General features: G+C 37.4%; 2 protein-coding genes across 2 annotated transcripts; both read left to right on the top strand.

Moving 5' to 3' along the window:
* Positions 1 to 1,165: 1,165 nt before the first annotated feature.
* si:dkey-88e18.2 (interleukin-12 subunit beta) lies at positions 1,166 to 5,235 on the top strand. Its single transcript, XM_044335995.1, has 7 exons — positions 1,166 to 1,270; positions 3,134 to 3,215; positions 3,384 to 3,635; positions 3,754 to 3,856; positions 4,003 to 4,196; positions 4,726 to 4,874; positions 4,986 to 5,235. Exons 1-7 carry the CDS (start codon positions 1,166 to 1,168, stop codon positions 5,106 to 5,108), a joined length of 1,008 nt encoding a protein of 335 aa, XP_044191930.1. The 3' UTR covers positions 5,109 to 5,235.
* A 3,915-nt stretch (positions 5,236 to 9,150) lies between these two features.
* Positions 9,151 to 13,526, top strand: LOC122999402 (protease-associated domain-containing protein 1-like). The gene is made up of 5 exons (XM_044376281.1): positions 9,151 to 9,382; positions 9,666 to 9,766; positions 9,885 to 9,994; positions 12,493 to 12,660; positions 12,780 to 13,526. Exons 1-5 carry the CDS (start codon positions 9,307 to 9,309, stop codon positions 12,898 to 12,900), a joined length of 576 nt encoding a protein of 191 aa, XP_044232216.1. The 5' UTR covers positions 9,151 to 9,306; the 3' UTR covers positions 12,901 to 13,526.
* Positions 13,527 to 14,320: the final 794 nt, after the last annotated feature.

Genomic DNA, 14,320 nt, shown 5'->3' with positions numbered 1-14,320 from the left:
TTGGCCCCTTCATTGGGCAGCCTTGATGAATTGTTGGGTTATCTGGACTGAAGGGCTTTCAGAACATGGCATGGTACTGAACAAGTGTAAACTAGAAAGGGGGAACATTTGCCAGTTTTTGGGTTTCATAATTAATTTACAGACTTCTAGGACTTTGTGGCTTTGTCATTTCTTTATCTTATTAAACGGAAAGCAGAAGTTGACACAAAACAAAGTATGACCTTCAAAATGCAATGTGAAAATAATGAATTTACAGAGAAAAATACAACACTGGGAGATTTAAAAGAACTAAAACCACAGTACATACAACTATATGACTAATTTCATTTGGTCACACTGTGACTCATCCATAATATCTAATAAAATCAGTGGTAAACATTGTATTTAATATGCTTACCACTAATCCATATTTAAGTACATACCATTATAGCCAGCATTAACATCACCACATACAGTGCTGCTTGAAAGTTTGTGAATTTGCTCTATTTCTGCATAAATGTGACCTTAAACGTGATCAGATTTCCATTTAAGTCCTAAAACTAGATAAAGAGATATCAGTTAAACAAATGAGACAAAAACCTACACTTGTTCATTTATTTATTGGAAAATGAGGAAATGAGGAAAATGATCCAATGTTACATATTTTTGCATGGCAAAAGTATGTGAACCCCTAGGATTATCAATTCATTTGAAGGGGAAATTACAGTTAGTTGTTTCAATCAATAGTATGACAATCATGTGTGAGTCTGGGAGGCTTTACCTTATTTAAAGAAGAGAAATCTGGGTCTTCACTGTCAAACTCTGAGCTTCACTACACAGGTTTGTGGAAGTGTATCATGGCTCAAACAAAGGATATTTCTTAGAAGAAGAGTTGCTGATACTCACCAGGCTGGAAAGGGTTACAAAACCATTTCTAAAGAGTTTGGACTCCACCAGTTGACTGTCAGGCAGATCGTGTACAATTGGAGGACATTCAACACCATTCTTCCCCTCCCCAGGAGTGGTCGAACAACAAAGATCACACCAAGAGTAGGTGTGCAATAGTCTGGGAGGCCACAATGGACCCTAGGGTAATGTCTAGGAAACTAAAGGTCTCTCTTGCAGTGGCTGCAGTTCGATGTTAATGAGTCCACCATCAGGAGAACATTGAATATCAATGGTGTGCATGGCATGTATGGAGTATGGAGTTGCAAGGAGAAACCCACTACTCTCCAAAAAGAACATTGCTGCCTTTTACGGTTCACTCAAGACCATGTGGATAAGCCAGAAGGTGATTAGAACAATGTTCTGTGAATAGATGAGACCAAAATTGAACTTTTAGAGAGAGGTTATTTTGGTACATTAAATTCTCTTGTAAAGCAGAAGTGTGAGTTAATCCTTTCAGGCTTTTTTTACGGAACTGAGAGCTGAAACTAGTTATTTCTGTTTAAATGATCAAATGGAATTTTAGGACAGCAGTGTGGTTGCAATATGCAACTGTAGGGGGTAGATTCTATTAGATATACAGAAGAATTATCACACTTAATAATGCAGCCCTCCAGCAACATGAACAGCCAGGCTTTGTAAATGTTCCTTTTAATGCCATGGAACAGGAACAGGAACAGAAACAACAGGTATCAGTCATGTAATGAGTGTGTGTATGTGTGTGTGTGTGTGTGTGTGTGTGTGTGTGTGTGTGTGTGTGTATGAGAGAGAGAAAGAGAGATCATGTGTGAGGATAAGCACATGAGCAAAGTGTGATTTGCAAGAGCGACCTACTGTAAATGTCTAACTCTTTTTCTTAGCTGACATTTAGCAGAAAAATTTGTTTTGCCCTACCAATGACTAATGGACAGGGAAAGTCCAAATACCTATGCATGGGAACTCTCTTCTCATGTGTGAAGGTTTGTGTTCACACGTGCATGTATTCGTGCATGCTCTTGAACTTTGGGAGGATCAAATGTCCTCACAGTGATGGTGTGATGGGGAAACAGGCTCAAATTTTGGCCAAGAAAATGAAAAATGGTCAATCTAATGTTACAGGTCAGGCATAGGTATTGGATTCGATAAGATCATGGAAATATTATAAGTGTTTGGATATAAAGGGGCAGACTTTTTTCACTATATACATATCATACAAGAGAACAAGACACCAAACATTGATGATTACTAAAGTAGGGAGCCTAATAATCTATTTTTAATCTATTTGTCCATTTCTATATGTTCTCTTCCCCAAAGTATAATAGCTTCAGGTTTAAGATGGGGTTAACTTTAGGATTGGAGAGATCCGATTTGCTTAAAAAAAGTGTAGATCTCATAAAAATAGAAGATCAAATGTATCTATGCTTTTGTGTGTGTGTGTGTGTGTGTGTGCGTGTGTGTGTGTGTGTGTGTGTGTGTGTGTGTGTGTGTGTGTGTGTGTGTGTGTGTGTGTGTTTCTAATGTAAGAGGCTGAGGGCAACCCCCCAACCCCCACTCAACGCCCACACTTAACACTTTGTCTTATCTCCATCTTATTCGAAACTCCTGGTTTATCTGTTTATGAAATTTGACATGCAAAACAGTATGGAGGAAATGCACTGCCTGTTGCCTCTGTAAACAGGCTCTTATCAGTTTGCTATATCTTTCGGTTTTTTTCTCACCCCCAAATTGGATATGGCAAAGGTGCCATAATGGTCTGGATGTTGATGACGACAATGATGATGCTGCTGCTTGCTCTTTGCAATAGTATAAAATGGTGCTTAGATGACAGTGAGAGCATGCAATCATCAGGACACCTACGACAGAACTTCTGCTCTCTGTTTTTTGTACTTTTGCTTCAGTGTCATTTCATCAAAATGGTAAGAAATATCTACTAGTTATAAGTCAGAGCAGGAAATTAGATGCTTATATATACTTTTTTTTATTATATATATTATCTGCTAAATTACTGTGGCATTTGATAGTACATAGTAAATGTTAGAATAGGATGTAAATTACCAGCTTTGCTACTATAGTTTTAATTGAGATGATAATTGAAATTGTGTATGAACAGATTTTTATTTTGTTTCTCTACTGAAGATCATTTTCAAATGAAGAGAAAATTACTGTTTTTTGGTGAGAATAATGGATCATTTTCAATAATACCCTCTTTCTCTGTCACACAATCCCTCAGACGACTTTGTCCGTGTGGATATTTGGGCTTCTGTGCACCAGCCTTACAGGAGCACATGGACTCAACTACATTCCAGAAAAGTGTAGGTCTTCTCATTTATGATCCACATATTCTTAATATATTATTCTTCCCATATCTTGAATGGTTCTAAATTTGTTAATTCCTGATATGTTACTATCTGTGTTTTTGTGAATGTGGATATACATATGTTTGTTGTGTGATATATGTCTTTGTACCTGTCTGTCTTTAGTTGTGGTAGCAAAGGTGGTTGATCAAAATGAGGTCACACTAACCTGTGATACGGCATTCAGCGGAAATGTCACATGGAAGTTTGACAATGTCTTGGTGGAGGAGTTCTTCGATAGTGTCCGGACGGAGGGTCAAAATCTGATATTGACAGAAGTAGATTTACCCATGTTTGGAAACTACAGCTGCTGGAATAAAGAAGAGATGTTATCATTAACTTATCTGCTGCGGGAGGCTGAGGATGAAGAGGAGTTAGGTGAGATGCTCTTGTCCTGACATATCCTCCCTCGCATTCACAAAGCAAGTGTCTTAAAACTCTCTGTAGTATTGCCTAGATGGAAATATTCTCTCATTTTTTTGTTTTGTCTTTATAGATTCTTTCCTCACATGTCGGGCAAAGTCTTATGACTGTAAGTTCAGCTGTACCTGGACTGGCGGAGAATACAAAGCAGTGCGCCTTGGACTGGGCCCTGACTGGTAAAAAAAATAAAAATAAAAAAAATAAAAAATACAGATCACAGTAAAAAGGCTGAAACTATTTCTATATAGTGTATTAAAATAGACCAACAAGCATGTCTCGGTTACGTATTTCACTCTGTCTGTTTTACCCCTTGTTCCTCAAGTTATAAGGGTGGGAAGTCATGTCGCTGGGTCAGCAGCAGTCATCAGCTGCCGGATGGGGGATTCCAGTTTGAGCTTTCCCACTCCCTCTCACCCTATGCTGAGGAAAGCAACATGCTTGAACTGACTGCTGAGGCCATGAACGACAACTTCGTCATCCTCCGGAGGACCAAGAGATTTTATCTGAGAAACATTGGTAAGATAAGTGAAAACTGAGCTATACTAAAGACATTCAGAAGATAACAGAAGATAATCAAGATTTGAGGTAAAGAACACTTCTTGCAAACTAACTAAGCTGTTCACAAAGTTCAAACTGAATGAAACCACATGTTTCAACACAAAAAATTTGTGTGTGTTTGGTTCCAGTGAATTGTTGTTGAGTGAAGTTAACTTACTAGAGAGGAAAAAAGGCACATTCTACATATTATTTGAAACTATAACTATGTAAAAATATATGTAAGATGAAATGTTAGGTAATAATTACTCCCAAAACACTTTAACAAACCTATCAATGTAACATCAAAATGTGGGTACAAAGAGAAAGCAAATGTTGGAAGTCATGCCACTACACATCAGTGATGCTTTTCTGTAAATAAATGGGATCATTTCAGCAAAATATTTGTGCAGTTAGCATGCAGATGTGTGTAGAATATGCCTTTAATTTACATATTCTTGACCCATTTTTAAAATTTATTTTATGTCATTTTCTTGTGTCTTCTCCCCAGTTCAACCAGATAGTCCCCAGATTGTCAGATGTCAGGAGGTGGAGCAGGACCTGAATGTGACCATTGATCCCCCATCCAGCTGGTCCACTCCTTACAGCTTCTTCAGTCTGGAGCATGAGATTGAATACGTGTTAAAAGATGATGGCAAGGTACAGATGTTCACTGATTTCTGAAATAGAACAGAGCCTGATGACCACTTTATGACTATCTTCCTTTCCATTTTGGTTTGTTTTCTTACTGTACAACCTCTCTGACTTCAGACTGGACGTTCTTTATCTGCTCTGATACCGAAGAGTATCAGCATGCTGAGAGTTCGCTCCAGAGACTCGCTGGTGCTCTCAACCTGGAGCCAGTGGACTCCCTGGAAAAATGTAACCTATTGATATTGTTTGAACTCACCACCATCTGCTCCTGCTCTCACCTCTCTCTTACATGTCTACACTGTCCTTGTATGTCCTCTTAACCCACTGTGATCCTATGTGTTTCTGGCTGAACACCGATGGCCAAGAGATAACAGAGTACTCAATATAAGTTCAGTAAAACGTTTAAAGTTTTGTTCTATAATAGAAGATCATTACAGGACACTACCATTCGTATTTATTGATTGATACACTCAAACTATTTATTTGTATATATATTTATTATTATTTAAACCACAAAAAAACTAAGCAAACAATATTATAGATTTATTGCGAAACGTGAAAAAAATATGTATGTCTTTCTTGATAACAAAAGCACACTATTCATCAATTTCTAAACTGTAGACATTAGTCTAGACATTACTTCTCCATTTGCGGCCCAGAATATTCTGTTATTCAATATGAAATCTTTTTCTGAATCTGAAATTGCCAGTTGGAGTTTCTCAGGACCTAAGTTCATCAAATGGGTGTCCAGTCTTGGTCACAAAGCTACATCATTTACCATGAATCAGAACCATAATTTGCATTTCTACTAATAGAGTCAACCTCAGTCTGCACTTTAGCCAGACTTTCATAAATTGTGTTTTTTGCCCGTTATTTCTGTAATAGTGTGTTGGTGTTTCTGTGTATCTTTGTGGTTTGTGTGCTATGCTTAACAAATGGCTATTAAAAGAGCTTTGTACTCACTTCCTTCTGAATGTTCCTTCCTCATGTGTTGCTCATGTTATGTGTACACTTAATGACTAAACAAATAGAAATTCCCGTACCGTGTAATGCAGTGTCTACCCACATGAATTCATATTATTTATTTCATTTGATATCATCACCTGTTTCAGTTTAAGTAGTAACCTTCTATCTTTTAACAGTCTTTGTAATACAAGTTTAATAATACATGTTTTAAAAACTGAGAGATTTTACACTGAGGCAGTAAGGCTAAAAATGAGACTCTTTCTCAATATTTGTCAGCGATAGTAATGCTAATCTTTTCAGTTTTCACATTTTAAGATAATTATTTATCAGTGATAAGCTTGTTCCAACAACACAGACCATGTCAGACACCAACTATACCTAGCAAACAGAAAAATGCTGTTGTACCTTATCAGCCAGATTTGTTACAAATGATACATTCATTGCAATCTTTCTCTCTCAATTTATAAAATTGTCACATTAGCAGATATATTTTGCAATCTATTACTCACTGAAGCTGGTGGACATGTCAAAAGTCAAACATAAAATGTGACATTTGGTTAGATCACTCCCAAACATCAAAATGTGTCAACATATTTGCTGACAGCTCATCAACAGGGAAAAAACATATTTCGCTGATAGCCTGACCTCAAATTGACCAGAGCAGAGTTTACTTATTTCAGTCTCTGTTATTTAGAGTAAAGTAAAGTAACATTCTGCAGTGTGAAAGAAACATAATATTTCATGGTACTGAAAATGCCTAAACAGTAACTTGAAAGTACTGTGATCGGAGTCATTCTTGATATTCATGGTCAGAACTTTCAAACGCAAATGAATTTTACATATTAAATGTTATAAGACTTAAAGAATTGCTAATTCTTATTTCTTGTCATGATTTTAGACCCTAATCTGTCATTAACTCGTTGCAGGTGAAAACAGGGAAAAAGAAGCGTTGCAAATGCAAAAACACAAGAAAATACTGCTGTCCAGAGTTGCCATCTGGATACTTGGACCGCTGCAAGACAAGGAAGAAAAAAGGAAGAAAGGATCCAAATGGAGTTGGAAATCTTTGAAAGAAGATGTTCAATGAAAACATGCATTGCAACTATTGATTGAGGATTGTGAGAGTATACCAAGTACAACCACCTCTTATTTGGAATTAGTGAAAAAAATATTTTGATGTATGTATATTAAGTAATTAAATTGTACCTTTGATTGCATTCGGCCTGTGCTTGAACAAAGATTGGACATTGTGGATGGTAAGGATTTTCAGCTGGATTTCTAAACCTCTAATTGGAAGAAAGCATGATTTCATCTCATTTCCACACAACTCAAAAGTCCATTACTTGTGTTTTTTTGTGACTAACACTCAGTGTAAATTTTTCAGGTACATCTCAAAACAAATATGGTCTAATGCAAAAGCCATGCAATAAATCCTACCTTCATGAAGGTTAAAGGTTTTTGTTAAAACTGTTGTATTTTCATTACTATTCTCATGCATTGATTAATTGTATGAAGGTTGTATTCATGGTAGTTGTTTACTCTTCTTCTTCTTCGTATTACTTAATGGATGTCTCTTTGAATATTACACGTAAGGATTAAACCCACATTACATTACATGACAACTTAAGGCACCTGTGGATACATAGCAAGTCACTTTGATGTCTTGATTTTTTTCACAAAAAGCAAGTACCTGCATGTCCAACATGTCAAGGCTGGATTACCAAACAAGCAATTTGGGCAAAAGCTCCTGGCTTACTGTCTGTCAACTGGTTTGTACAAAATTTAATTGGAAATTTATTTGGGAAAAATATGTAGCAAAGCACAGAATCAACTGATGATAAGGGTCTTAAGGTGGGCCTCGCAATGCTTATTACCCAATCTTGACACCCTGTCTTGATGCTAGGATCCCTTTGACAAGATTGAAGACCTTCTGTATTACAGTTTTGTAATTAAATGCATAGTTCCAAAACTGACATTTTGACATGTCACAGTGGGAAAAGCATGGGTGCAAATATTATAATGAACAGTTTAAAAATTCTGTTACTGTGCATGCATGATGGCTCAGTGTCACACTGTCATGGCTTACTGGGGCACTGGAAAAGAACAAAGTCATCTTCAAAGGAATAGTTTGATATTTTGGAAAATAAGTTAATTCAATTTTTTATTATAGACAAATAGTATCGACAAAAAGTGGTCTTTTATAGCATATCCAGCCCAAAATACAGAATATTTGCAAGACTGCTCATCAGCTCTGCAGCATACTAATTAACTATTTTATAGCACAAAGTTGCAACTAAACTCAGAGAGCAGATTGTACAGTTGACAGTTGTGGTAGTTGTAGAAACAGGTTTCCTAACATTACCAGGAATGGTTGGACTGAATTTAACAGATTTTTGTCCAATAAAGTTAAAGAAATTCATATTAAAATTTTACACAGATACTATCCCTGCTATGAATTCATTCACAATTTTAGACCTGATGCTTCCCCTTTATGTTCCTTCTGAAAAAGGGAGGGTGAGCCCTTTTCTCGTTTATTTTGTGTCTATACTCATCCAAGTAACTTTTGGACTCAAATTTCCTTATTAATTTGAGAGACTCATAAGTTCTGGGTCCATATTACAGGTCTTATTTTTGAATGTAGCGTCTTAAAACAGTGAAGTTGAAAACTCGATAAAATTGCTGTCTTTTGGGCAAACATATTCACAAAGTCAAATAACCTCAGTTTCTTCCAAACAAAAACGTGTTTTATGCTGAACTTCAAGACATTCAATGATTCTGTCTGTAGAGTATCTAAAAACAAAACAAAACAAAACAAAAAAGCTTTAAAGACATCTCAGCTCTTGAGAAACATTGTGGACAACATTGCCAGATGGTTTAAGTTGGTTTGCAATATTTCTTATTCACTTTTTTAAAAAAGTTATACTTATTCATTCATTTATTTATTTTTGTTTGATTTAATTTCTTATGATTTATGTATGTGTGCTTTCTTTTGTAACACTGCTAAAATAAGGACCAGATAAATGTGTATATGTTGTACAATTTTATTTCTTCTTGTGTTTTTGTGATCAATGTATTTTATTCATTTTTCCTCCAATACTTCCTGTACTGTTGTTTGCCTTGCAATATCACTGTGCTGTTAATAAAATACAAAAAAAAAAAAAACGTTGTGGAAACGTAAATCATGGGGCAAATCATGGAAATCATGGGGTTAGTCATAGGGTAAGTCATGGGGTAAATCGTAGGGTAAATTATGGGGGTAAATGGGGTAAATGGGGCCCAACAGCTCATATTTGCTCCGGGATTCCGTAGCACCGGCCATGCTAAATGCGCATGCGTGTGAAAACAAGCGCGGAAGTGGCTGCTAACACGGTGCTGAGTTGTTTACAGCTACATATGGACAAAAGATCGCTGTCAAATATAAAGCCATACTGAGGCCTCGTCCTATGTAAGGAGCTCTACAAATGTCTTGAATATGGCAAAGGTTGTTCTGTCAACAGCTTTAGTTTTATACCTCTGGAGTGTTTTCATGCAGTTCAGTCGCATGTCAGGTGAGTCTGAGGAGGCAGCATTCATCTGCGAGTTCGCAGCAAATTTAGCTACGTTAAAGGTCGGTTATGTGAAGGAGTTATACGTATACTAAGGCTTTTGTCATAGCTGACACGATTCGTCATTTGAGTAATCAAATATAGAGATGCTGTATCATAGTTCTTATGAATTTCCTCTTCAAAGTCCTGTGGTTAATCCGGTTGTCACCTCCTACTGGAAGTGCTGTTACTCATATCTGTGGTGAGATAAACTGGTCGATGTTTCTGTTTTGTATGACTGCTCCAGGTCTTGGGGTTAATGAATTGCTGTATTTCCGGGTCATCAGTCCAGAGGAGATAGGGTACATCTTCAGTGCAGCGCCTGCTAAAGACTTTGGAGGAGACTTTGTGAGTACCCTTCCCTCGTTTGGATTTCATTTGTTGCCTAGAAGGATTCACAAGCCTTAAAGACAGACATGCACGCTGACCATCTAATCACATCGGTCTTCTCTCCTTCTGTGCCCAGACATCATCGTATGATGAGATTTTCCTGGTGCCAGCGGACCCAGCAGATGGCTGCTCAGACCTGAAGGACAGAGAAATCATCCAGGGACAAGTCATTCTGGTGGAGAGGGGGTATGCACATGTGTCTTAGCACCTATGTACTGTAGGGGTGTCACGATTCTCCAAATCCATGATTTGATATGACTCTCGATTTTAAGGTCACGATTTGATTTGATTTGAACTTTTTTTTTTTTCAGCACTGGCGGCTATGCCATTGTAAGACTATCGAATCTTGATTTGTAAAGATCAAAAGATCATTGGTTTTATGCCCTGACAACTGTCATTTACATTTTCAAATTCTTCTTTAACAAGATAGGTTACATGGTATCAAGTGCGATACACCTGCCATATTTTTGTACCATACTATGGTCAAATTTTAAATAATTTGTTTAAAATATAATAACGCTAACTTGTTTCACTAGTCAAATGAGAACAAACTGTTTAACACAAAAACAAAAAGAAGAGCCACTAGATGGCAGAAGGGTACTTTACAACAACAGCTTGAGTTTCTAACCAAGAGTAGGGATGGGAATCGAGAACCGGTTCCAGATTGTCGGATCCATCTGAATCGTATGCCGCCGAGCTTATCAATTCCTTTTATCGATGCCTAGGCATGTCATGTTGACGGAACGAAAAATGCAGAACTATGCAAGGGAAGCGCAGTCTCCGGACTGCCTACAGTGCACACGCAAAAGTTATCTTCAGCTTTCTCGTAATTCATCTTCTAAAAGGCAGCGATTGCAAACATGTTTCCACAAATTAACTTTGGGAGACAAATGGGAAGTTGTGAACTTTCTATGCCGTCACCCAGTCTAACGTTAGCAAAGCAGCAATCAGCAGTAACTAATGAGACCAACTGACCAACACACACTGCAGCATTAAACAACTTAAACCAACTCTGAGGTGAAGGAAATACCATTTATCTTATCTTACAGTTATGTTTCATATATTCAAACAGTGGAGATAATAAAACAGTTGCGTTGACACCGGAAACCTGCTTTTTTCCACACTAAAAATTGATCAGGAATCAATAAAGAATATAACCGATAAGCAAAATCGATAATGGCATTGGTATCAATAAAATCTTATAAATTCCCATCCCTAACTAAGTGTTGCACTTTTTAGACAGTGCTGCACACTCATCTCACAGCCGGCTGTACATAGAGACCAATGTTATTAGTCCATCTTGGGGGACGGCTCGTTGTCTACCTTACTATGGTAGGAAAGAGGAGTCATTTGAGTTTTAACAATGTTTCGCTTATGAGTTATTGATCTGGGAAGTTCAAATCTGTCAATATATTTGCAACTTTTTTGAAGTGTGTAGCATAGCCTACAAACTGTAGTTTTCCTGTAAATGATGCGCTCATTGTTTATGCAAATCACGGGGAAGGCAAAATGTTGCCACACTGGTGACTTCGGGGAAGTAGGAGGATTTTCTAGTTCTGTTGTTTCTCCATCATCTCCGACTCCAGCAGCGGCCTCGGTGTCTCAAAAAGTAATTCAACTGAACTAAAATGTAATGCTGTGACATCTTTGAAATGTTGTTCTTTCCCCCTTCAGACACGTACTGAATGCACACAAGTAGATGGGGGTGGAAAGAAAAAAAAAACACAGGCAGAATCTCCAATCCTATTTTTGATTTCAAAGGTTGAAGTCAAATGCTCCTTTTGATCGATTTTCGATTTAGAATCAAAATCATGACATCCCTATTATACACCTATACCTGCAATGCACAGAGGATGTGCACACAAAGAAGCTGTGAAGCTGTGGCCTGAGATTAAGCTTTAAGAAATGACAAGACAATGTCATAAACTTAAGTGTCCTTGAATGTGTGACTGTTCCAATTGCAGAGAACAGAATTGCATTCATAATTAAGACAGATAAAATCCTTTAAGTCCCCTTCCACTCAAAAATATGTTTTTCTTCTTGTTCCTACAGTTGAATTTTTTTACCTTCACTGTGCAGGATGATGTATGTGCAGAGTTTGACACTTGATGTCATTTTAAGGATTTTAATGTGGTAATTTGAACTTTTTTGTGGAAAAAACATATCAGACACACATTATTGTTCCAAGCAGAGTATTTTTGTATGTCTTAATACATGTCTGGAGTGAATCTTTAAGATTCTCCATCTGCACCATGTGCCATGTTTAATCTTCAGTGTAAAAACAGAACTGCAACCACCACTAATCATGATGGTAAAATGTAATAAACCTAATCTTGTTAAATGAAGTATGAAGTATAAAAACTACAGTTGCAGACCTGTGTTCTCGTGTGAACAGCAACCACCAGGTATTTACCCATGACCGACAATGGTCTGGTCCGACTAAGTGCTCAGTATCCGGTGTCATACTTATCTTGATTTGTGTGTAAAAGTGCATTAATAATTATTAATTTGCATTAGAAACAATTCCACTTCCACCTGTGTGGGAGACTTTGACACTTTTATTTTACTGACTGGCCACATCAAATGAGACTTAGAATGAATCGATCATTGGGACAGTGACAGAATGTATTTGCTTGCAAATTTTGAGTTTGTGTCTCACTTTATATGTATTTTTTGTGTTCCAGAGGTTGTTCCTTTGTACAAAAGGCCCGACATGTGGAGGAAGCAGGAGGCAAAGCTGTTCTGATTGCTGATAATGCGGTGGATAATGACAGTCAGTACCTTGATATGATCACTGATGGAAGCACTGCTAAACCAAGCATACCTGCTTTATTCCTGCTGGGACGTGACGGGTAAGAGTGACGCAGTAACACACAAAAAAGATAAACACATAGAGACCTGTTTTGTTTTGTACGAGACGTGACATAAATTTTGGGACATGACACATGTTTTTTTGTCCCACGTATTCTAGGATGATGATCAAACGATCTCTTCAAAGACAAGCACTGCCGTGGGCTGTCATTTCCATTCCTGTTAATGTTTCCTCTTTGGCCTCCTTCCCACTCAAGCAGCCCCCATGGACACTGTGGTAGAAATGATGCACACCCACAACTTCCTCCACTTCCTCACATCAGTGTTTATTCTGACAGCGATGAATAAACTCACAGCCTCACAGGGAAATTCTTTGGTTGTGGTTAAACAAATTAAACACCCACTAATGGTGACTTATCAACATGATCATACTGTACGTACACATAGAGCACCCTCACACACCCAGCCAGAGGCATGTGGACCAAACCTTTTAGTGTTCAAATGGACTCTTTGCTAGAGAGAATGAACTCAGCAGAAACAATGTTCGTAGAATCTCATTGTTCAGTTGAGGTCGACTGAATTATCAGTGTTTTAGTTATTATCAGCCTGTCTTCAAGTAGTGTAGTCTCTGTGGAGTTGTGTGAAGATGATCTGTCGGTTGCTACTGAGTTCTGAAACTGGAAAATACAATACATACGCATACAGATTGAAGCGCACCATTTGTTCGTTTTGTCTTATAGTACAAGCTGTCACATTAGGCCACAGTGGCAAAGAAAGGAAATAAACTCGGTCATGACTGCATATAGTATACTTCACACAGGAAACTGTACAATATGAATACACTTCTGCTCATCTGCATGAACTTCAACGGACAAGAAATGAAATAAACTGTTTCTCTTATGGTAAATTAATATAAAAAGATATTTTTTGTATAAAAGACTATAATTGATTGCCTTTCTGCGGTACACATTTGTACATCTGCAAAGAGCACGCACACACACACACACACACACACATAGGTTTTATGCCTGAAGCCTAATCACCCAGAGTGCTGTAGTAGTAGCCATTTTTTTACTTTGTATTTTTAATATCTACTCTGATTTTTAAACTCCTGATCCAGACAAATGAGCAGTTTGGATAATATCATTGACACAATGTGAAAAGACAGGGGAGTAAATGAGCATGGCGACAGTGCACTACTTATAGTCTTGTTGTCATCATGTAATTTTAAGAAGTTGTAGTTGGTGGTAGTTTTTAGTTTCAGTTTGTTATTTGTTATTATTCTCATGTAGTATTTTTATGTGCATACCAAAAAGAACATCTGAGGTGATGCATCAGCTAATAGGGAATCTGAATAAACAAACAACCATGTTGGTTTGCCATCTACCAAAAATGGTAAGTCCTGCTAAAGGATGGGCAGTTTTTTAAATAATTTAGTAGTGTTCTGCAAAGCATATTGATATTGAACCACACAACTTGAGGCAGCAAAAACACAAGGTGATCTGGGCTTCAGTCTTTGAGTCTATCTTTTTCTCCATGGAGTAAAAGGGATTAGGTGCAGCTGATAGGCCACAACACACACATTTAATTCTGCAGTCCTTTCAGATATAACAAACATTTCATGCATATGCATAAAAATAAAGTATATGAAAAGTGATTTTATTTAGGCTCTTCTCACTTGGAGAAGACAGAAAATGAAAA

Source organism: Thunnus albacares, chromosome 2, assembly GCF_914725855.1.
Source record: "Thunnus albacares chromosome 2, fThuAlb1.1, whole genome shotgun sequence".
Classification (NCBI taxonomy): Eukaryota; Metazoa; Chordata; class Actinopteri; order Scombriformes; family Scombridae; genus Thunnus; species Thunnus albacares.
The sequence above is the reverse complement of the archived record's forward strand: the minus strand, read 5'-3'. Positions and strand labels throughout refer to the sequence as shown.

Bases quoted from the DNA above. Each gene is read 5' to 3' on its own strand.
- LOC122999402 (XM_044376281.1), top strand. From the start codon at position 9,307: ATGGCAAAGGTTGTTCTGTCAACAGCTTTAGTTTTATACCTCTGGAGT. The intron at 9,767-9,884 runs GTGAGTACCCTT...TTCTGTGCCCAG, and splicing joins AAGACTTTGGAGGAGACTTT to ACATCATCGTATGATGAGAT. The intron at 9,995-12,492 runs GTATGCACATGT...TTTGTGTTCCAG, and splicing joins GTCATTCTGGTGGAGAGGGG to AGGTTGTTCCTTTGTACAAA.
- si:dkey-88e18.2 (XM_044335995.1), top strand. From the start codon at position 1,166: ATGGCATGTATGGAGTATGGAGTTGCAAGGAGAAACCCACTACTCTCC. The intron at 3,857-4,002 runs GTAAAAAAAATA...TTGTTCCTCAAG, and splicing joins CTTGGACTGGGCCCTGACTG to TTATAAGGGTGGGAAGTCAT. The intron at 4,197-4,725 runs GTAAGATAAGTG...TCTTCTCCCCAG, and splicing joins ATTTTATCTGAGAAACATTG to TTCAACCAGATAGTCCCCAG.